We start from the raw sequence: 22,338 nt of genomic DNA, 5'->3' as shown, positions 1-22,338 counted from the left end.
TTGGAAGTTGGTTTTCTCCTTCTATCTTGTTGAGGCATGGTCTTTCTACTGCTTTGTACCCCAGGCCACTGGCCCGTGACCTTGGGTGGTTCTCCCTTCTCTGTCTCTCCTCTCACCATAGGAATGTTTGGCTTATACATACAAGCCACCATATCTGACTTGTTGTGGCTTTCGTGGATAGAACTTGTGTTTGTGGGGCAGGTACTTTTACCCACTGGCCCATCTTGCTAGCCTCTAACGTGTAATTAGTCTGAGCATTCAAATAAATAGGAATCTCACAGATAATTGTATTTGAAGAGTAGTAGCATGGTTTTTTTTGGTCCTATAGAGAGTGATTGTGCTACTTTGGTAACCTTCCATGTGCTGTTTTCAGAAGAAAGCACTTACGTCACTATTTTCCTTCCTGTAGCTGGTTGTTCAAAATCGTGTGATGCTGCTCAGTACTGGTCGTCAGGGTTCACAGCTTTACAGGCATCAATAGATGCTGCCATTATACAGGTACTGTAACAAAGGAAGAAATTCAAAACACATTTCCTTTAAAGTTGGCTTTAGTTAAGTTAGGTAAAAATATATATAATACATGATATATTATTTGAGAAAAAGATAAAATAAAGTATTTTCTAATTTAATACTTTTTGAAGCCTATTTTTATTGTATAGTTTTATGAATATAATTTATAATGTATTTATTAATTATAGGTAATATTCCTGAAATATTCCTATATTATGAAGTATGTGAACTTTTAGACCTTTCCCTTGAATACAGATAAGTTAAAGAAGGTGACCACCTTCCTTATCTTAATTGTAAGAACTAAAATAGGATGATTTGCCTAGAATTGTCTTAAAAAATTGCAACTTGCATGATATGACTGTATTTGGGTTTTTAATACTGTGTTCCTTCAGTTGTGCTGTTCAGATAAAGATTGAAACATTAGATGTGTCTCTATGATGATATTACAGAACTTAATTGTGTTTTAGTGAGACACTAGCCATCACAAGGGTAGACCACTGTGGGTAGTACAGCGTTGTAGTTTAGGCATTCATGTGAATAGTAGAAGTATCAATTGATAAGTATTTTTATTACATAATTCCATAAATATGTCCTGTGTGTACCAATTTTAACTCGGTAAGAAAGCATGCTCTTTACATAAAAGAACCTTTTTAAATATAGTCATAGGAATGAATGGTGGTTGTTAATCATGCCTACAAGCCTCAGCTCTGAAGAAGCAAGCATATTCTTATTATGACTTTAATCTGCTTAATGTGGTAATAGAATCATATGCTTTTATTTTATTGGATGAATTAAATCAAAATTTATTCATTCCAATCTTCAAACTTTTAATTTCCAGAATGAATTAAGAGCAGAATTCTGCTTTTTATAATGATATTGTGGTTACTCACTTTATTTCAAGAGTGTGGCTTTCTGAGTATTTTATTTGCATGAGGTTACTTACTAATTTTAGGTAATAATAATCACATTTTATTAGGAGCTATTGTCAGAACTAAATTAATGTATTTACATTTTCTAATTATAGTGGAAGACCAATGTTTCCCTATGGAAGGAGCTGGAGTCAACCAAAGCTGTTATCATGGGAGAAGCTGCCGTTGTAGAAATAGACACTTTTCCCCGAGGAGTCATTTTAATCTATCTAGTCATAGCATTTTCACCTTTTGGGTACTTTTTGGCAATTCACATTGTAGCAGAAAAAGAAAAAAAGCTAAAGGAATTTTTAAAGATAATGGGACTTCATGACACTGCTTTTTGGTATGTTTAAAGGTTTATTATTTAGTATAGCTAACAGTTGTTTTAAATACGCAGATCTTCAGCAGTATACTTTAATTTACATAGTTTAATACTGTGCTGATCCTGATTCCTTATAATGTTTCCATTTTACTTAGAGTTTGTGACCAGTTAATTAGTTGCTTGTTTTACTATAAGGAAAGAGCAATGTGGGAAGTTTGTGTTGATAATACATTTAAATTTTATTTTACATTCTGTTTGAACCCATGAGGCATGTACCATGAATTCCATCATATTGTTTCACTGAAGATCTGAAATCTCTAAGAACTAAAAGTTGTCTATTAATGTCCTTCCCTGACGTCACAGCACATACACAACACTGACAATGTAGTTAAAAAGATCGGGGTCTGCATGTGTAGTTTCTGAACTCTTCCCTCTTGGAAACTTCAGTAGAGTAAGATGAGGAACACACAGGTGCTTGTAGAGATACAAGTGGAGAAAACAGTCTCCACAGGTGAGCACTAGTATATCAGAATTTTTGTACAGTGCTGATTTTATGGAGCCATGAATATTTTAAATAGCTAAGTATTTTTTCTTTCTACTGTGTAATAAGACACTTTGTTTATAAACTGGCTGGCTTGTGCATGCCTATAATGCTAGTGCTCAAGAAATCGAGTCAGGAGGGTCTTGAGTCTGAGGCCAGCCTAGGCTACATTGCCAGATGCTGTTTCAAACAAAAATTGATTTCTTCTAGCTCATTTAGGAGGGAAGTTAGTACTGTGTAAGTTGCTATTAAAAGATGCATTTACATTTTTTATTTGGCCTATTGTAACAATTATAAAACTTTTATTAGGTTTTACCAATTTCTTTGCATTTTAAATTTTATTTTTATCTCCTATGTATGGGTGTTTTGCCTGCATATTTGCGCACCATGTGCATGCATTATCTGCAGAAGCCAGAAGAGAGAATTGGATTGTCTGGAACTGGAGTTACAGATGGTTCTTAGCCTCTATGTCAGTTCTAGGAATCAAACCCAGGTCACCTGCAAGAGCAACAAGCGGTCTTAACCACTGAGCAATCTCTCTAGCTCCACACTGTTTTTTTGAGAGAGGATCTCCCCAAGTAACCCTGGCTGCTTTGGAGCTTCCTAGGTAGACCAGGCTAGCCTTGAACTCACAGGGATATGAGGAAAAATCTTGAGTAAAAATAGTGACTCTTGTTGATCTTATTAATCAGCAGCTTACATTGGTGTGAGTATGGTAATTTATGTCATTAATTGGTAAGAACTTTTGTGTTTTTGATAATTAGGGGTTTAATTATAGTTCATTTTACAAAGAAAATAATTATATTGACTTACGAAACTGTTACAGTTTAAGAGAATCAGAGATGCTGCTGCTCTCTTGGATTTTTGAGTGTTTTAGCTTTAACCATGAATTGCTATTGCAGTTTAAAACTTTTTGGTGCCGAGAGATAGTATTTTATCTCTATATCAGTCACATTCACCTGTGACTTGACTAATACTTTATTCTGGATTACTTAACAATATTAATTTCAGTACATGAACACATGCAGATAAATTCATTTAAAGAACAAAATGGCTAAAACTAATTTTAAGTTTAGTTTAAAGTAATGTTTTTCCCTACTAAAGTGTGTGTGTTTGACTCTAAATGTGTTTGTGCTTTTATTGTAGGCTTTCCTGGGTTCTTCTGTATACAAGTTTGATCTTCCTCATGTCACTTCTGATGGCAGTCATTGCTACAGCGTCTTCCTTATTCCCTCAGAGTAGCAGCCTTGTGATCTTTCTACTCTTCTTCTTGTATGGGTTAGCATCTGTGAGTATTTTACCTCGAAATATCAAAGTACCTTGGTAATGTAGTCATGGCCTTTTTCTTTGGTTAACTTAGTCAATTTTCCATTAAAGATATTTTTACTAAGTTACAGATAAATAACTAGATAGTACATGATGTAGTATTATATTACAATGCTTTTAGAAAAATTATAACCTCATATTTAAATCTAACTTGTTTTGGATATTTTACATAGTTCTTCTGATGTTGTCTTAGATAGTTGGTGGAAGATTGCACACTGCTATATTTTTCCCCCTTTCATGAGGCCTTGACTTTTTCAAGTTAGTTTATGTTATAGGACAATTAGTTTTAAAGGGTTTTTTTTTTAAATATAGTTCTTTAGTAGTCTTGATATTCATTTGGTATAATGACTGATGAATGTAATGACTGGCATTTTTAAAATGATTCCAGTTTTCATTAGGATTGATTTATATGCCCATTTGTATATTATTAAATAACTTTACTATCATTTCCATTCTTTAAATAATAAATTATAAATAACTCATATTTCCAGTATAATGATCTAATATATCATTTTCAGCACTCAGTTTAAAACATAGGTTCTTTGTTTAAAAGCTTGCTGGAGACTTGGGGTGATGACCCAGTAGGTAAAATGCTTGTCTGACAAAGATAAGGGCCTGAGTTATGATCTCTAGCTCCCATAAAAAGTCTGGGTACAGCAGTGTGTGTCTGAAACACCAGTGTGGATGTGAGGATTGGGAAGATGAGGGGATAGACACAGGTGGGTCCTTATGGTCTCTACTGTATGAATGTGGTTATGTTTCTATTATACAGATAAAATGTAGGCATTAATATTTGCCAATTTAAAAATTTTAAATGTGTGTCTCTGTGTGAAAACAAAGCATCTTCCCATAACATTTGGAAATTGTGTTTTAACAGCTGTGGTTTCTCATGGATAGAACTTTCTTTCGCAAAAAGTTAATACTGCTTTTGTATCAGTGTTTATGAGTTATACATTAACCTTAACATTTATGTTTTTTAGGTGTTTTTTGCTTTAATGCTGACACCTCTTTTTAAAAAATCTAAGCACGTGGGAGTAGCTGAGTTTTTCTTCACTGTGGCGTTTGGATTTGTTGGCCTTTTGATAGTCCTCATGGAAAGCTTCCCCAAATCTCTAGTGTGGCTCTTCGGTCCTTTCTGTCAGTGTACCTTTCTGATCGGTATTGCCCAGGTAGGTGATACATGCATCTTCCATCCACCGCCGTTTTCTCTTCTTCCAGTTCAGTGCAGTGTCTTGTCCCATCACTGACGTCTAAACAGACAACACTAACATTTCGTGAGAGAGCCATGCAGGAAAACTGTTAAATCCCGTCAGGAAGACATGTACTGCAGTCTATTTTATATCTGCTGTCACTTAGATGGTCTCCAGTTTTAAGTTCTCATTAAGTATCTTGCTTACAAGTTCTGCAGGTTTTGCTTAGTGTATTTCATAACTCTAGTTCAGTGTAATAATTCATCTTATTAGGAGTCACTGGTTTCAGTTACAAATAATCTCCATTGCTCTATCGTAAACACTTGTATGTTTATTTCAGAAGAATGCTGAGCAGAAAGCTGTGTATGACACAGAGTAAAGTTTCATGAGTAAAATAATTAAATGCTTTAGGTGTGTGTAATAGGTTTCATTAGTTTAGGAACCGTGGAATAGTCATTCATCTAAATAATATTTAGAATTCAGGCAGGAGAAATGTCTTTTTTATTATTTATTAGATTAAAAAATACCAATCCAAGTTCCCACTCCCTCCCCTCCTCCCATTCCCCCCCATACCCTCCCACCTCACCTCTATCTAATCCTCACAGAGGGTAAGGCACATTGCTTTGTGGAAGGTCCAAGGCCCTCCCTACTATATCTAGGCTGAGCAAGGTATGCACCCAAAGAAAATAGGATCCCAAAAATCCAGTATATGCAGTAGGGATAGATGCTGGTGCCACTGCCAGTGGCCCCTCAGTCTGCCCCAGCAATGCAGCTGTCAACCACATTCAGAGGGAGAACAATGAAAGAGATATCTTGATCGAGGGAGCCATTGTAGGGTTAGCAGAAACCTGGCTCTAGAGAAATTCCCAGGAATCCACAAGGATGACCCCGTAAGACCCTAAGCAATAGAGGAGATGGGGCCGGATCTTGACTTGCTCTGTAGTCAGACTGATGAATATCTTAAATATTACCAGCAACTGATGGAGGCAGAGGCAGAGACCCACATTGGAGCACTGAACTGAGCTCCCAAAGTCTAGTGGAAGAGTGGAAGGAGTGAGAATATGAGCAAAGAGGTCAAGACCATGATGGGTGCACCCATTGAAACAGTTTCCCTGAGCTAATAGGAGTGTACCAACTCCAGCCAGACTGGGAAGGAACAAGCATAGGACCAAACTAGTCCCTCTGAATGTGGTTGACAGCTGTGTAAATGTGCCACATTTTCTTTATCCATTCTTCATTTGAGGGGCATCTAGGTTGTTTCCAGGTTCTGGCTATTACAAATAATGCTGCTATGAACATAGTTGAACAAATGTTTTTGTAGTATGAGTGCAGGAGAAATGTCTTAGTGGTTAAGTGAATTAGTTACTTTTCCAGAGGTTCAAAGTCCATTTGCTAGTACCCACATGGTGGCTTTCAAGTGGTTTTAATTCTAGTTATAGGGATCTGATGCTCCTTTTTCTTCCACGGGCACCAGGCACACACATGGTACCCAGACATATATGCAGACAAAACACTTGTATACATAAAATAAAAAACCAAAATTTAAAATTAAGACTATTCATATTATAAATTTGGTTTTTTATTTGTCTTACATGTATAGTTAGAATCAAATGAAAAAGGTCTCAAAAGGACATATTTATAGAGTAGAACATAAACTCAATTATTATATGTGGTTTATATTTGATGTTTTGTAGGTGTTTTATGAGGTAACATTACAGTAGGTTATTTATAAATATATTAATTACTTGGAACTCAAGCATCATTGTTATATGCTTTGAGACTATACTGTTGCACACAAACTTAAGAAGCACAGACTGGGAAAAAAGAAAAGGTGGACATGATGGTACATTCCTTTACTCTCAGCACGCCTTTAAATCCTATAATCCTATAATCAGGCAGAGGCAAGCAGGCTTCTGTGAGTTCAAGGCCAGCCTGGTCTACACACAGAGAGACTCTGTCTCAAAAAACAAAACAAACACGCAAAACTTCACACCGAATAGAAACCATGATTAAATGAATCATTTAGATAACCTTTTTAAAAAATATTAAAAAATTGTTTCCCTTATAAGAACATGTTACTAATTACTTTTAAATAGTTCTCCTAATGTCGCTCTGGATATAGAGTTGTGCTTAGCGGTGTCAGCTTTGTTCTGATCACTTCTATGGAGTAAAGCTGGTGTTTTGCTTTCAGGTCATGCATCTAGAAGATTTCAATGAAGGCGCCTTGTTTTCTAATCTGACGGAAGGCCCCTATCCTCTAATCATTACTATTATCATGCTTGCTCTTGACAGTGTATTCTATGTTCTCCTGGCTGTGTATCTTGATCAAGTCATTCCAGGTATGTGGTTGGTTACTGTGGAGATTCTAAAGTAATACTGCTCTTATAGGATCAGTTTAACTTTTTTTTTCTCTCCTAGTCAGAGTATTTCAAGTCGTTGATGGTTTAATTTGCTTTTAAGTAATATATATGCATATATTCACAGTATATATTATGTTGTATATTCACCAGCCACTAGTGGAATAAGATTATATAATAAGAGAGAAACTTCACAACTCAATCCTTTATTATTTTAAACTATTTTATTTTACCCTCTAAGATCCAAACCTGTGAAGCAGTCTTGTAACTGCACAAACTTTCCTTCGCCTTTTTAAAATGGAAATGCAATCACACTATGTCCCTTTCACTTTACTCCCTTCAGCTCTTTTCATCCCCCATTCATGGCCCCTTTTTTGTTGTGGTTACATCTGTGTCTTTCTTTCTGTCTGTCTGAATATCTGTCTGAATGCGTGTATGTAAATGCAGCCTGCTGAGCCCCTGCAGTGTTGTTTGTGTATGATCTCCAGGCTCACCATGTCACCCTCCATCTTTACCATGTGTTCTTGAGTTCCTCGTTACATCTTTCTGTATTCGAGGTCTGTCTAATATGGTCAGTACTACTTAATATGGTGTTACTTAATTAATCATTACTATTTTTTTTTGAGACAAGGTCTTATTCTATAATCTTTTCTGATCTGGAACTTGCTGTGTAGTTTCTGCTGGTTTTAAACTCAGAACCTGTCTGCCTCTGTTTCCTAAATGTTAGGATTCAATGTGTGTGCCACCACGCCCATCTAATAATGACTTTTAAAATTAAAATTAAGTAAAATAAGGTTATTTAATATGATTTAAAAATGCTTTCAGAAATAATTTCTTATAACTCAGTTTTTAATTTCTATTTTTAGGGGAATTTGGCTTAAGGAGATCATCTTTATACTTTCTAAAACCATCATATTGGTCAAAAACCAAAAGAAATTATAAGGAGCTATCAGAGGGAAACATTAATGGGAATATTAGTCTTAGTGAAATTGTTGAGCCTGTTTCTTCAGAATTCATAGGAAAAGAAGCTATAAGGTATGATTCATTTTTGGAAGTGTAGGTAAATGGTTGATGGAAATTGTGACTTTAAATTCTATAATATACTATCATGTAATTTGTAGGCAGTTTGATAATGCTGACATGAAACAACACCGAGTTTCTATCCCCTTTATTAATATAAAAAGCTTTTAATTAATGAAAGATGGAAATAATCTGTAAATTCCTTAAACAAGTGCTTCCCTTAGAAGTTGTCTTGCACGAGAACGAGCGAGCAATACATGAAGTAGGTAGAGATCGGCAGTGCAGTCATGGCCTCTTAGGAAGCGGGGCCTTAATGTCAGTTTTCTGTGCTTCTTGTTTATTATTTTTTCCTATTAAATATTTCCGCCTTCTATTTCCTCTATTTTTTTGTACGAGAATGCAAATTTATTTGTGTTTTAAACATGTGGGATTACAAAATATCCTTCTAGTTTCACCCATCCATTTCCCCCTCAAATTTAATATCTGTTACCCAAGTATGTGCATACATCACTGTCTTAATAGTGTGGAGAGTGTCTTATATTGCTAGAGATGCAAATCTAGTTCAAAATTTAACAGGTACAGCAATTAAGACAGCTTGGATAAAAATATACATGTAAGCAAATTTAATCATAAATTTTGTGTATACATTTAATATAAATCTGTGTTTTTCAGAATAAGTGGTATTCAGAAGGCCTATAGAAAAAAAAACGAAAATGTGGAAGCTTTGAGAAGTAAGTAGCCTGCCAAGAATCTAGTTCGTAGCATCATAATACTGGAGAAGTTTAAACCTAGCATTGTGATACTTTATGTGACTAATGTTGATGATAAAACTTGACAACATGGAAACTGATAAAAGCCAGAAAGTGGTGTCTGTTCACATGAAAATACCCAATGGTTTGAGCCAACTTATGTTCTGTTCTTTTACACTTTACTATTGTGCACAGGGATGCATATTAGTTATCTCTTTTTCAGATTCTTTTTGTTGTGATGACCTGTCATAAGAATTGGGGTACATGTGTATGTGTCAGTATCGGATCAGTAAAATGCACATACCCTGCCATTTCTAATCTATGTGACTTTACTCTGATAGGGTACAATGGTATTTTAGTTTGGCTTTATTTTACTTTGGCCCAAATGCTCCTGATCATTCCTTCATTGGGCATTTGAGCATTCTTTTATCTAATGTACCTATTTAAAGTTTTTATTTTTTAGTATTTTAGGTTCATGGCATTTGTTAGATAAAGGTATTCAAATATCCTATTCTAATCTGAAGCATGCCTTTTGGTTCTAAACAGTGTGTTTTGATGAGCATAAGCAAATTCTTAATTTAAATTAGGCCCCAAATATGAGTCTATCATTTGCGGCTGCAGTACTATTAATGATAAATGATTCTTTAATTCTTTTATTTAACATTAAAGGTTAGCTATAGCCTCCAATGTGAGTTATTCAACTGGAAATTATTGCCAGTGCCAAAAAGCAAGAGAAGGAAATAAATGATACCCAGGTTGTAAAGGAACGAGTGAAATGAACATATTTGCAGATGAAATGATCAATCTCTGTGATAAATACAGTAAAACTAAACGTGTTCATAAAGGTGACAGGGTTAAGATAAGTATATATACAAATCAATTGTGTGTCTGCATTTTAACTTAAAATAAGTTAAAAAGGTAAAATAAAGATCACTATTCACTATAGCATCAAAAATATGATCCACTTCGTAGATAAATTGACAAAAATGTAGAAGACTTGTATCTTAAGAAGTACAGAACATTTTTGACAAATTTCAAGGACAGGTTAAAATACCATGTTTAAAGATTGGAAGAATGAATGTGTAGATGTGACTTTTATCCAGATCTTATAGACTCACACTCAGTTGATGGAGAAGGGTCATCTGTTTATTGGTTAATAAAGAAACTGCCTTGGCCCTGATAGGACAGAAAATTAGGTAGGCGGAGTAGACAGAACAGAATTCTGGGAGAAAGAAAGCCGAGTCAGTCAGTCGCCATGACTCTTCTCTCCGAGATGGATGCCCTTTAGACTCGTCCCAGTAAGCGACACTCAAGTGGCAATGCGGATATTAGAAATGGGTTAGATCAATATATAAGAGCTAGCCAATAAGAGGTTATAACTAATGGGCCAGGCAGTGTTTAAAAGAATACAATTTGTGTGTTGTTATTTCGGGTATAAAGCTAGCCGGTGTGGGAGCTGGGTGGCTGAATGCAGCCCGCCGCTCCTACTACACTCAGTCAAAGTTATATTAGACTTTTTTGTTCATTTTGAGAAAAATCGATTCTAAAATTATATATAAATTAAATGACTTAGATTTACCCAAACAGATGTGAATAATCACAACAGTAAATTTGGAGTTTAGTATTAACTTGTTTCAAGATTACAGTCATCAAGACTTTTTTAACATAAAAGAAATAGAAAGATCAGTGAAACAGAGAATATAGAAATATTACTTATATTTTATGCACAATTAAAATTTCAGTAAAGTTTAAAACAAAATTAGAAAAATATATAAAACCTAGTGAAAAATGGGTCATAAAACCAGATACAGAACTTATGACAATAAAAGTTAAAGAATTAAAACTAGGAGAAATATTTTGAGTTTTGGTTAAACAAAAGTTTTATATGTATGGCTTCAAAAGCACAAACTGTAACTGATTGAAAATTAAAGTCTTATGCTCCTTGTAAGATACTGCTAAGGAAATGAAAAAGTAATAGACTGGAAGAAAGGTTTGTAAATCCTATGTCCATTAAAGCACTTGTATCTAGAATATTAAAAAGTGCTTCAAAATTCAAAAATAAGAAAACAACAGCCTATGTATTCTAGTTCCACAGTTGTTGCTGTAATAAACACAATGAGCAAAAGCAGCTTGGGGAAGAAAGGTTTTCTCTCATCTTACGCTTCAGTCCATCACTGAAGGAAGTCAGGGCAGGAATACAACCAGGAGCTGAAGCCGAAACCATAGAGCAGCACTGCATGCAGGCTTGCTTTCCCTGGCTCAGCTTTCTTATCTGAACCAGGACTATCTGCCCAGAGGTGGCACTGCCCACCTCTGGTGGTGGTGTATGTGCGCTCCCATACCAGTCAACAAGAACAGGTTCCACAGACATGCCCACAGGCCAATTTGAGGGAAGTAATCTAGCAGTTGAAACTCCCTCAAACACTTGGGACTGTGTCAAGTTGACAGCTACCTGATGCTAAGGAGATCATATATTAAATGGACAAAGTTTAGATATTTTACCAGTGAAGAAAAATGGATAGCATATCAGCACATGAAATTATGTTAAATGTTATCACTCATTAAGGCAATACAAATTAAAATCACCACGAGATAATTAAAATTGCAAATACTCATGATGTATATTAATGAGCATATAGGAAATGTTTATTTTATTGAACTGTTTTAGTTGGCATAGGTTTTGTGCACATGTGTGCACAGAATATTGGTATATTACTTAGGGTTGTTTCTTGACAGCTCATTCCTGCTCTGTCTTTTAGTTGTTCATCTCTGTCCTCCTTCGATTGTTTATATATCCATCTAGTTATACATAGTTCATTGAATTGAACCCTTAGGGGCTGGAGAGATAGATGGCTTAGTAGTTTAGGAACACCGGCTTTGTTTCCAGAGGACCTAGGTTCAGTTTCCTGCAGCTGCATGGCAGTTCACAGATGTCTGTAATTACGCTTCCAAGGGATCTGACACCTATGCAGGCAGAACACCTTTGCACATAAAATGAAAATAAAAAATTTTACAAATTGAACCTTTTAAGTATTCTCTTAGCCATTCCTGTGCTTCTGCTATCAATTTCTTGTTATGTTCTTTTTTGTTTCCACCATATTTAATTTATCTTCAGATACCTTTGTGAGATAAATTTTTGTTTTAATTTTATTGACAATTTTTAAAAGTCAGTATTCAGAAAACCTTCAAATATTTTGTGTATATCTTAAATCTTAATGTTGGAACAAATCAGTAACAGTTTATTTACATTTCCTGCTCTTCATACCACTGACTATGTTGAGTCTTTTTAGCCTGCTTAAACTATTTTAACTTTATGTATTGAAACTTGTCTTCCTTAAGATTGCTTGGAATTATGAATTGCCTTATACTGCTGAACAAAATAAAAACCACGTCTGAGCCTTCTTTTTCCCTCTGAACTAGATTTGTCATTTGACATATATGAAGGTCAAATTACTGCATTACTGGGTCATAGTGGAACAGGAAAAAGTACATTGATGAATATTCTTTGTGGATTGTGCCCGCCTTCTGATGGTAAGAATTTTCTCACAAAAAACTCTTAATTTTTTTTAAGTGCTATTAATGAAGGAGTCGCAGTTTGTAGTGATTATTTGTCCTCTACACGTGTGCTCGATGATTTGGATGAGTGATTGGGGTTAGCTATTTCAATGTCGATGAAGAAATTTTTTTTTATTATATACACTCATTTCTTAAATAAAAAATTTGGCTCATATTTAATAAAGTAAAAATATATTTTTAACCATTTATTTTTATTTACTTTATTATTTATTTATTTTATATACCTTTTCCATCACATATTTATATGTGTACATATGTTTAGTCCTTATCGTCACAGAAAAACAAATCAGTAAGTAACTAATTGGAAATTAAATTGCCATTATAAAAAACAGAAGTATCTCAATATGCATCTGAAGGAAAGAATGATAAATAGCAACACTATCTACTAAAATAAAAACTTTAGGAGCTGTACCTCAAGGTACTAAATCTAAATCTGGGACTATTTCATAGGTGTAAACTCTGCAGAATCCTCATGTTTCTGCAATTACCGAATAGTATATCAGTGAAATAAATTTTATCATAAAGGGGCCAGATTGTATTGAATCTGCATTTCAGCTTTGTAAAAGAGACTTGACCTTCAAAATTAGTGTGACTTTTTTTTGAAATGTTCTCTGACATTAGACCTAATGTCTTACACTTTAGACATACGACGTTTTTTAGAGTTCTCCACACGTTTTCACATGATTTAACGTTTTTTAAGTGGAACATATTACATTCAGCTGAGATAATAAGAAAGCTGGAATTCAAGACATTATTATGTTCAAGACCATACAATCAGCTTGTGTAAAATTTGTAGATCTTATTTTATTATCTCATAGTATCTGGAGGTGAAAGAAATCTTTGCTGAGTCTTAAACAGTGTCAGTGTGGATGTTTCCTGATAAGCTTGTAGTTTGCTGTTCTTCCTGCTATGTAATATGGCCTGGAAAGGAAGGAAAATGAGTTTGAAATATAAGTGAAAACTCAACACCAATACTATGTAAATGAGAATATGTTGTATCTTCCAAATTTATATTAATTCTGGCTTGCATATACGTTGTAGGAAACTAAGTTATTAGGTACATCAAAACATGCATTTTTAACACTCAATGTCTTTAATACAAATATAAATATTTTGCTTTTAGGGTTTGCTTCTATATATGGACACAGAGTCTCTGAAATAGATGAAATGTTTGAAGCAAGAAAAATGATTGGCATTTGTCCACAGTTAGATATAAACTTTGATGTTTTGACAGTAGAAGAAAATTTATCAATTTTGGCTTCAATCAAAGGAATCCCAGCCAACAATATAATTCAAGAAGTATGTTATCTATATATAAACCGTCACTGTATTTCCTATAAATTAATATTCTTTGTATTAATTGTACATTAAATATGCTTGAAAATCTAAACATATAAAACCTATCTGGGCCAGTAAGTAGAAAATGTGAAGAATTAGATGCCCCTGGAGTCCATATCTTAGCACACGTGAATAATCCATTTTTCATCCGGAGGGCACTTACTCTCCTCTCCCTTTCCCCCATCTGCTCTGCCCTCTCCTGTCTTCTGCACATCACTGTCCCTGGCCTCTGTACACACGGAACTTTGAGACTCATCCTTTTCCTTCTCCATGATCGAGCAAGGCACAAAGTTTAAACAGGCTTCCCCCAAGAACCTTGTGACTATTATTTTCAAAATTATATATGATGTTTGTAAAAGCTAAGCACATCCTATCATTTTAAAGTTGATATTAAAGCTAATTTTAGAATTATACTGCTTTAATGATGCTTAAAACACTACTTCAAGACTTAAGATATATAAAAAATAATTTGATGGTTGTTGAAATGATACGATTATTAAAATAACATCGTTCACACTTTACTTTTACAGGTGCAAAAGGTTTTACTGGATTTGGATATGCAAGCCATCAAAGATAACCAGGCAAAAAAACTAAGTGGTGGCCAAAAAAGAAAACTATCTTTAGGAATTGCAGTTCTTGGGAATCCAAAGGTAATAGAATGTTAATTTCACAGGTGAGATCATTTTAAATTATATTAGGTAGAAAAGAAGGTAATGGGGCTGGAAATAAGGCTCACTGGTTAAGAGCACTAGCTGCTCTTCCAGGGGACCTGTGTTGGATCTATTCCCAGCATCCATATAGCTACTTAGCTGTTTCTCTCTCCAGTTCCATGGGGATCTGATACACTTTTCTGGCTTCTGAGGTACCAGGCATACATGCAGTACACACATGTACATGCATGCAAAATACTCATATGTATAAAATAATGAATATAATTTTTACAAAATTAAAATAAGAAAAAATTAAAGGGATAATTAAGTTAGCCACTACCCAGGTGCACTGATTTTACATGTGTTTATTTTATGCTTTCTCTAGTTCATAGAAACAGAGAAGCAACTTTTCCTGCACGTGGTTAAAAAGCTCATGTGTGTGCTTCCAGCAGAGAGCCTATGGAAACCTCCATCCTCCTCTGTTCCTCCTTCCTAATATAGCATGGGATCAGGATGGATTCTGAATTTTTATTATCTGGGCTTTGTTCTAGCATCCACTATCATGGTTTTTAAATTAAAAACAACTTGAAGCCAGACGAGGTGGCACATGCCTGTAATCCAGCACTCAAGAAGCTAAGTCAGAAGGATCATAAGTTCAAGGCCAGTCTAGGCTACATAGTAAGGGTCTATTTTAGTAAAAAGTTCCCCTCATAAAATAGGAAGAAAAAGTGTCATTTCCCCAAAATGCTTTCCTTGAAATGATATAGAACATTCTCTAAATAATCAATTTCTATATATACATATTCAGTTACATACAGCAATACACTTAATATTTGCCACTTTGTATGATTGTCATTATTAGTGTCTTACATATAAGTAACCAAGGAAAAGATTCACTTACAATATTAAATATTTATACAAGCTTTATGTAACTGTACAAAACAGTTTTGGGTGAGAATATTAACTTGAAATAGAGAAAAATGTCCAGTATCCACCTAAGTTTTAACTGTTTTCTTTCTTTTTTCATATCCGTGTTCACGCAGATACTGTTGCTAGACGAACCAACAGCAGGGATGGACCCCTGCTCTCGTCATATTGTTTGGAATCTCCTTAAATACAGGAAGGCTAACAGAGTGACTGTATTCAGTACTCATTTTATGGATGAAGCTGACATTCTTGCTGGTGAGAATTTTGCTTTTAAAAGATAAGGTCACAAGCCCGAAGGGAGGTAAACATGGAAATGCTAAATCCCAAGGAATAAATGTTTATCTAGTAGTGTACATGATAAACAAAAAAGATTTTTTAAAATTAAAAATTATTTCTGTGTTCAGTGTTTCCCAAATCATCCTCAGCTTCAGTGAGTTCACAAAAGAACTCATATAAGAGTTTCCATCTTTTATACTCATTATATAATTAATTTATTATAGCAAAAGGCTGTGAAGCAAACTTAGCAAATTGCTGAATCACATGAGGCACAATCTGGAGGAAGCCAGGCACAGATTCCCAGGGTCTCTTAATTTCTCCTTGCTTTTCTTGTAACCATATTTATGAAATAGTGTCTTCTAGTTTCTTAGAGACTCAGTGTCCATGGTCCTAGAGCTACTCTTCCTAACACAGAACATTTCTAGACACCCTAAAAGAAAAAAAGCGTTCGGCATAAACTATATATATTTTTGTGTGTAGAGTTTTTGACACTAATAGGAATCTTTCTCTATCCATATCCAGATACTAGTTAAGGCCAGCATTGTAAACAGGTTGTTCTAAGGCAGGTTTCCCTGGCCTGTGAACCGTTTGTGTACAGTTTTGTGTATACACATACACACACATACAATCCAGGTTTCAGCTGGAATTGGTTTCTAACACCTAGAAAGAGGCGTGAGAGTTGGAACTACTGAACCATAGTGTAGTGCAATAGATGGGTGAGCTCACTCATCTCTGCAGTATCTCAACCAAAAAGAATCCAGTGAACTAACCTTTTTATTTTTGTGTTTATGTTTCCTCTTTTGTACATCTGGTTATACAGGAATCATAACAATTCCTGTATTATAAGTTTCTTTAGGAAGATTCTGAGCTATATTGGGTATGCACTCTGGAGTCAGGCTGCCTGAGTACAGTTCCTGGCTTCATTATGTTAGTGGCTCCGTGAATCATGTCTAAACAGTGTATATTTTTCTTCTCTCAATATTCTTATCTGAAAAATAGGTGATGATTTTCTAGTGTCTTTCTCATAAGCTTGTTGTGATGATTTAATGTCATGATATAATACTTGGATGTATGCCATAATTATTAACATAGCAGTTGAAATGTGCATTCCACTTTGTAGATAGGAAAGCTGTCATATCACAAGGAATGCTGAAATGTGTTGGTTCTTCAATTTTCCTAAAAAGTAAATGGGGAATCGGCTACCGCCTGAGGTAACACCTCTCTTCTGTGACTTTATTCTCTTTGTGTTTTTGCTTGACCCACTGTTAGTATTTTTAAGGCTTGCTATTATTCTGTCTTAAATGTGTCTAGTGATATAATTTGAAGCGTTGAGAATTTTGTTGTTTGTGGAGCAATCCTAAGATGATGAATTTGGCTTCCTCTAGCATGCACATTGACAGATACTGTGCCACGGAGTCGCTGTCCTCCCTGGTTAGGCAGCACATTCCTGCAGCCGCTGTGCTGCAGCAGAATGACCAGCAGCTGGTGTACAGCTTGCCTTTCAAAGACATGGACAAATTTTCAGGTATGTTTTTCAGTGTCTTGGTTGACTAGCACTTTTTTTTGTTTTAAAGATTTTATTTATTATGTATACAGTGTTCTGTCTGCATGTACACCTGCAGGTCAGAAGAGGGCACCAGATCTCATTACAGATGGTTGTGAGCCACCATGTGGTTGCTGGGTCTTGAACTCAGGACCTCTGGAAGAGCAGACACTGCTCTTAACCTCTGAGCCATCTCTCCAGCCCCCGTACTTTTGTTTTTGAAATGCATTTTCCTGATTGCCTTTTTTGATTATTTTTCTATATAATAATCCTAAGTGTCCTGAGCTTGTAGTTTTTCTACTTTATCTTGTCTTTGAACCTGAAATATTGCATACTACTGTATGTGATTTTTGTTTTCTTCTTTTTACAAACAGTATGCAATTATAATTGGTTAATTTATATCTTAATGCAAACAAAGAGGATCATGTTTATGTTGTTAAGAAGAAATAAATTAAGACTGGTTCTGGTGGTGCCCATATGTAATTATAGCATTTGGGAGACAGAGGCAGCTGGAGGATGGCTATAGGGGTGAGGCCAGTCTAGCTTGCATAGCAAGTCCCAGGCAAACCCAGCCAGTTCTACAGTGGCAGACCCTGCTTCAAAAAAAAGCCAGAATTTGGTGTAGGCTTCCTGAGGACAAGAAGTGTATGTGCGTGTTCTTTTGTTGTTGTTTGGTTTTGGTGTATAAGTGTGTAGGGAGACTTTGTACATGTTTTCATATAATTTCTAATTTCAGAATAAAACATAAATTATTTTAATTTAGAGTTATTATCATTATTTTATATATTTAAGTGATATAAAATATTTATTAATTTTAATTTATAACATGCTGAAGTTCTAATTGATATTTTTCTGCAAATAAAATTTCCTTGGCATTCCTTGGGATTTATAATAATGTTAAAAGTATCCTGAGACCAAAGTCTTTACCACTATGCTAAGTAAATTTAATCATATTCTAATTTTTTTCTTTAACCTTTCTTTCTTTCTTTTTCTTTCTTTTTTTCTTCCTTCCTTCCTTTTTTCTTTTTTTCTCTATCTTTCTTACCCTCTCCCTTCCTCCTCTCTCCTTTCTTACTCCTTCTTTCTCCTTTCACACTGTAGTCCAGGCTGTCTTGGAACTCACCAACACCTGTAGTGCTGCGCGTGGTCTTAATTTCATGACAGTCCTCTTGCCTCAGTTTATAGAGTGCTGAGATCACAGACATGAATAACTATGCTTGTCTTATACCCATTTTGGAATGTATTTTAGAATATTTGTATTATTTTTGAATGGTATTATAGGTCAATTTTTATTAACCTTATATTATGTGGGGGGGGGGGGAGTATTTGCCTGTGAGTATACGTGCCTGTGGAGTCTTTTCAGAAGTGTTAGATTCCTGTGAGCTGGAGTTAGAGGCAGGTGTGAGCTACTCTAGCATTGGAGCAGGACATTGAACTTGGGTCCTCTGTAAGAGCATATTTACTTTTAACTATTGAGCCATCTCTCCAACCCTCTACATGACTTATGAGAGCTCTATACCATTTGACCTGTTTTTTTTCTTTTAGGCTTGTTTTCTGCTCTAGACATTCATTCAAATCTGGGCATTATTTCATATGGTGTTTCCATGACGACATTGGAAGATGTATTCTTAAAATTAGAAGTTGAAGCAGAAATTGACCAAGCAGGTAAAAATATCAGCCAATGAACTGGACAAGACAAATAATTATATAAGCAAATAAACTATGCAAGCATATGAAGTTTGTGTTGCTTTGTGGAACCAAGGACAGAAGTAAATAAATAGCTTAAGTATTTGTTAACTGTGATAGAAATTATGAAGGAAATGACATTATATTCTTGAAAGGTTTTATTGAGAATGAAGTGAGATGTCAATTACCAGAAAAATCCAGACATTCAAACATTCTAGGGCAAAATATAGCAGATAAAGAAAGTTTCTACTTCACATGTGTTGGGACATTAATTAGATATCTTTGAGGTAAAAACACGCAGGTCACCATGGCAGGAACCATGAGGAAAGTTAGACACATTGATGTCAGAGAGTAGACCAATGGCCAGGTCATGTTTTGCTTCTGAACATCTGAGAAGAACTTTCTTTAAGTTTTTAGTATAATGTCAAAGGGTTTTGAACAAAGAAATAACTTAGTGATTCCTTATTTGTGTTTTACTGAACACATTCTTGGCTGGGAAGGTAGCTCTGTTATAGAGCACTTGTCTGGTATCTTGAAGATTCTGGGTTTCAAGTCCAGCATTGAAAAAGTTTTTCTAATTATTGAATGATAACTGTAGTATGAAAGAAGATCATAAGATGAGTGAGGAAACTTGTAAGTTTTAGTTTGAATTAGAGTGGCAAGGAATGGATTTGTGTTGTATTGATCTCAGCAGTAATGATTTGCCGAGGAGTGTTAGGGAGGGATCAAGAAATTGAAAGTTTTTCCTTTGAAAACCTAGTACAGGATTGCTGCTTCCTGAGAGTAGAGGAACAGGGTTGTGTAAGGACAGAATGCATTTTTGGTTTCACTGTTGGAGATGTGTTTGAAACTTAACTGGAGATGTGAGGGCTAGAGATGTACATTTTGAAGTCACAACTATTCTATGGATATAGGTAAGAATACCGGGATAGGGAGGATAGAAATGTATAAAGGGGCAACCCCCGATGATGAGCATCAGGAAGCAAGAGAAGGGTTGACAATTAGAGTTTTTCACTAAAGAACAGAGAAGCAAAATTTTAGAAAAACTACCTTTGAAGAAAGAGAAAGTGGACATTTAATTGTCAAATAGCATGCAGACAAAGTGAGGGAAGAAAATAGTTTTGGAAACAGGATAATGAGGCGCTTGGTGGTGACGAAGATAGTAGTGACCTTGCCAAGAGCATCTTGGGTGCTGTGGGCAAAGAGCGAAGCTGGACCTATGTGGTGTAAAATAGCAATGTGAGCTGAGAATTTTATGATTGAAACTTAACATGTGTTTATGATCGAAACTTAGTAGATGTTGACAAAATGTGTAAAGAGCTCAATTTTTGTTCCACATCACTTCCAGATTCATCCTGTAAAGTTGACATGTCTTAGTTTTTATTTTTGAACTTTCTGTGTTTGTTTACTTTTATTGGCATTAGATTATAGCGTGTTTACACAGCAGCCACTGGAAGAAGAAATAGATTCAAAATCTTTCGATGAAATGGAACAGAGTTTACTTATTCTTTCTGAAACCAAAGCTTCTCTAGTGAGCACCATGAGCCTTTGGAAACAGCAAGTGTCTACAATAGCAAAGTTTCATGTCCTCACATTGAAGCGGGAAAGCAAATCAGTGCGCTCGGTGTAAGTGCAGTTATCATTCTTCTGAGAGCTTGTCTTCTTGAGGTTGCAGATTGGATTTGCTGTCTGAAGTTTTAAATAATGACATGTACACAGCTTTGTAGTTTTGAAAGATTAAAATGACAATTTCACAGTGTCAAAGGTACAGTAGTTTTATCACAGACCCGTTGTACTTTATTTTTTATTTGTATTGATTGGTTGATTGATTGATTAATTAATTGGTTGATTGATTGGTTGACTGAGACCAGAGTCTCACTGTGTAGCACCGGCTAGCATGGAACTCACTTAGTAGAGCAGGTTGGCCTCAACATAACAGCAATTTACCTGTCTACTTCTTAAGTGCTGGGATTCAAGGTGTGCACTACTGTGTCAAGCTCTGGATTCTTTTGTTTCTAAACTGGGATTTGTTGTTTCATCTTTAAAATGATGAAGTGACATAAAATGCTATCTTATGTCTTACTTTTGAATTATTGTCATTATATTTACATTTTTATTTTTCAGCCATATCTTTTCATAATTTTTCCATTCATTAATTTTTATAATTGTTTTTAGTAAGTAGCAAGAAAAATACACTTTATCCCTTTTATCAGATGAAGAAGGCTGAAACATAAAGAAATCAATATAGCTAATAGCTAGGATTGAAAAAAATTCTCTATGTAATTTTATTCTCTCTCAGTTAGTACCTCCTTTCTCCCCAGTCTGAGAATGACTTATGGAAAAATTAAATCATATATCTATCTTATTAGAGCCAAAATGATTGTAGGAATAAAATTTAATAAGAACATTCATAAATGTATGAAATATTCTGGAGTTATTTGAGGTTTCAACCAAATTTATTTAGTATCAAACAAATGTTAGTCAAGTATCTGATTTGTTTCTTTATCAATTGTCCTGAAAAAATGTTTTTTTTTTAGTCAACATGTTTTAGTTTATTTAGTTTAACATCACTTTCATAATACATTCTCTGGCAAACAATTAAAGTGACTTAATTCAGATTGCTGTAATAAAACACCATGAGCTGGGTGCTTTCGGAGGTTGGAAGTCAAGAATCCCAAGTGTCAGCACGGTAAAGGCTCTTTTCTTTCCTTGAACGATACCATTTAGTTGCATGTGGTAGTGATTTCTTTTTGTGTTTTGAAAGAATGGGCAAACCAGCACACTAACACGTACTTGCTGGTGTCACTTTTATAAGGGTGCTAATCCCATTATAAGGGCCTTATCTAATTTGCATTACTTTTCAGAGTTCCTGTCTTCAGATATCATCAGATTAAAGATTAGGGCTTCATAATGTAAATTTGAGGGACACAAACATTGAATTTAAGACAAAAAAGACTTTCCACTGGGCAGAGAACCCTGACTGCTCTTCGGACTGGAGAGGGAGGGAGAGAGGAGTGGGGGGAGGAGAAGAGTGGGAGGAGGGGGAGGGAAATGGGAGGCTGGGAGGAGGCGGGAATTTCTATTTTTTTCTTTCAATAAAAAAAAGTTATATAGTCAAATATACTAGGAACTATTTCTTCTGATATTCTCTCAAAGAATAGTTAGCATGTAAGAACACCATGGAAAAATTTTTTTGGTTTTGTAATGTAAAATTTTAATATTAATCTGAAGTTTCCATATATTCTTCAGTCATGATTTTTTCTTTCTTAAAACATCTACTAACTTACAGATTTTGATTTAAATACAACATATTTTGAGGGATGCTGATTTCAGGATATTTAAAATGGTGTTATCATTTTGTTTTGTTTATTTGTTTTTTGAAATAGGGTTTCTCACACAGGCTGCTCTCCAATTCT

General features: G+C 35.0%; 1 protein-coding gene across 1 annotated transcript in view; it reads left to right on the top strand.

Moving 5' to 3' along the window:
- Positions 1 to 22,338, top strand: part of Abca5 (ATP binding cassette subfamily A member 5) — a 70,408-nt gene that overhangs the window by 15,915 nt on the left and 32,155 nt on the right. The window contains exons 5-19 of the mRNA XM_075989978.1: positions 410 to 498; positions 1,535 to 1,764; positions 3,431 to 3,572; positions 4,591 to 4,779; positions 6,992 to 7,139; positions 8,024 to 8,192; positions 8,850 to 8,908; positions 12,347 to 12,457; positions 13,626 to 13,801; positions 14,371 to 14,490; positions 15,534 to 15,672; positions 16,814 to 16,904; positions 17,079 to 17,218; positions 18,782 to 18,901; positions 20,347 to 20,548. Of these exons, the coding sequence (XP_075846093.1) occupies positions 410 to 498; positions 1,535 to 1,764; positions 3,431 to 3,572; positions 4,591 to 4,779; positions 6,992 to 7,139; positions 8,024 to 8,192; positions 8,850 to 8,908; positions 12,347 to 12,457; positions 13,626 to 13,801; positions 14,371 to 14,490; positions 15,534 to 15,672; positions 16,814 to 16,904; positions 17,079 to 17,218; positions 18,782 to 18,901; positions 20,347 to 20,548 (2,125 nt within the window). The remainder of the gene's footprint in view (positions 1 to 409; positions 499 to 1,534; positions 1,765 to 3,430; positions 3,573 to 4,590; positions 4,780 to 6,991; positions 7,140 to 8,023; positions 8,193 to 8,849; positions 8,909 to 12,346; positions 12,458 to 13,625; positions 13,802 to 14,370; positions 14,491 to 15,533; positions 15,673 to 16,813; positions 16,905 to 17,078; positions 17,219 to 18,781; positions 18,902 to 20,346; positions 20,549 to 22,338) is intronic.

The sequence above is a fragment of the Microtus pennsylvanicus genome, chromosome 11 (assembly GCF_037038515.1).
Source record: "Microtus pennsylvanicus isolate mMicPen1 chromosome 11, mMicPen1.hap1, whole genome shotgun sequence".
Taxonomy (NCBI): domain Eukaryota; kingdom Metazoa; phylum Chordata; class Mammalia; order Rodentia; family Cricetidae; genus Microtus; species Microtus pennsylvanicus.
Note: the sequence above shows the minus strand (reverse complement) of the source record. Positions and strands in the feature narration are given on the sequence as shown.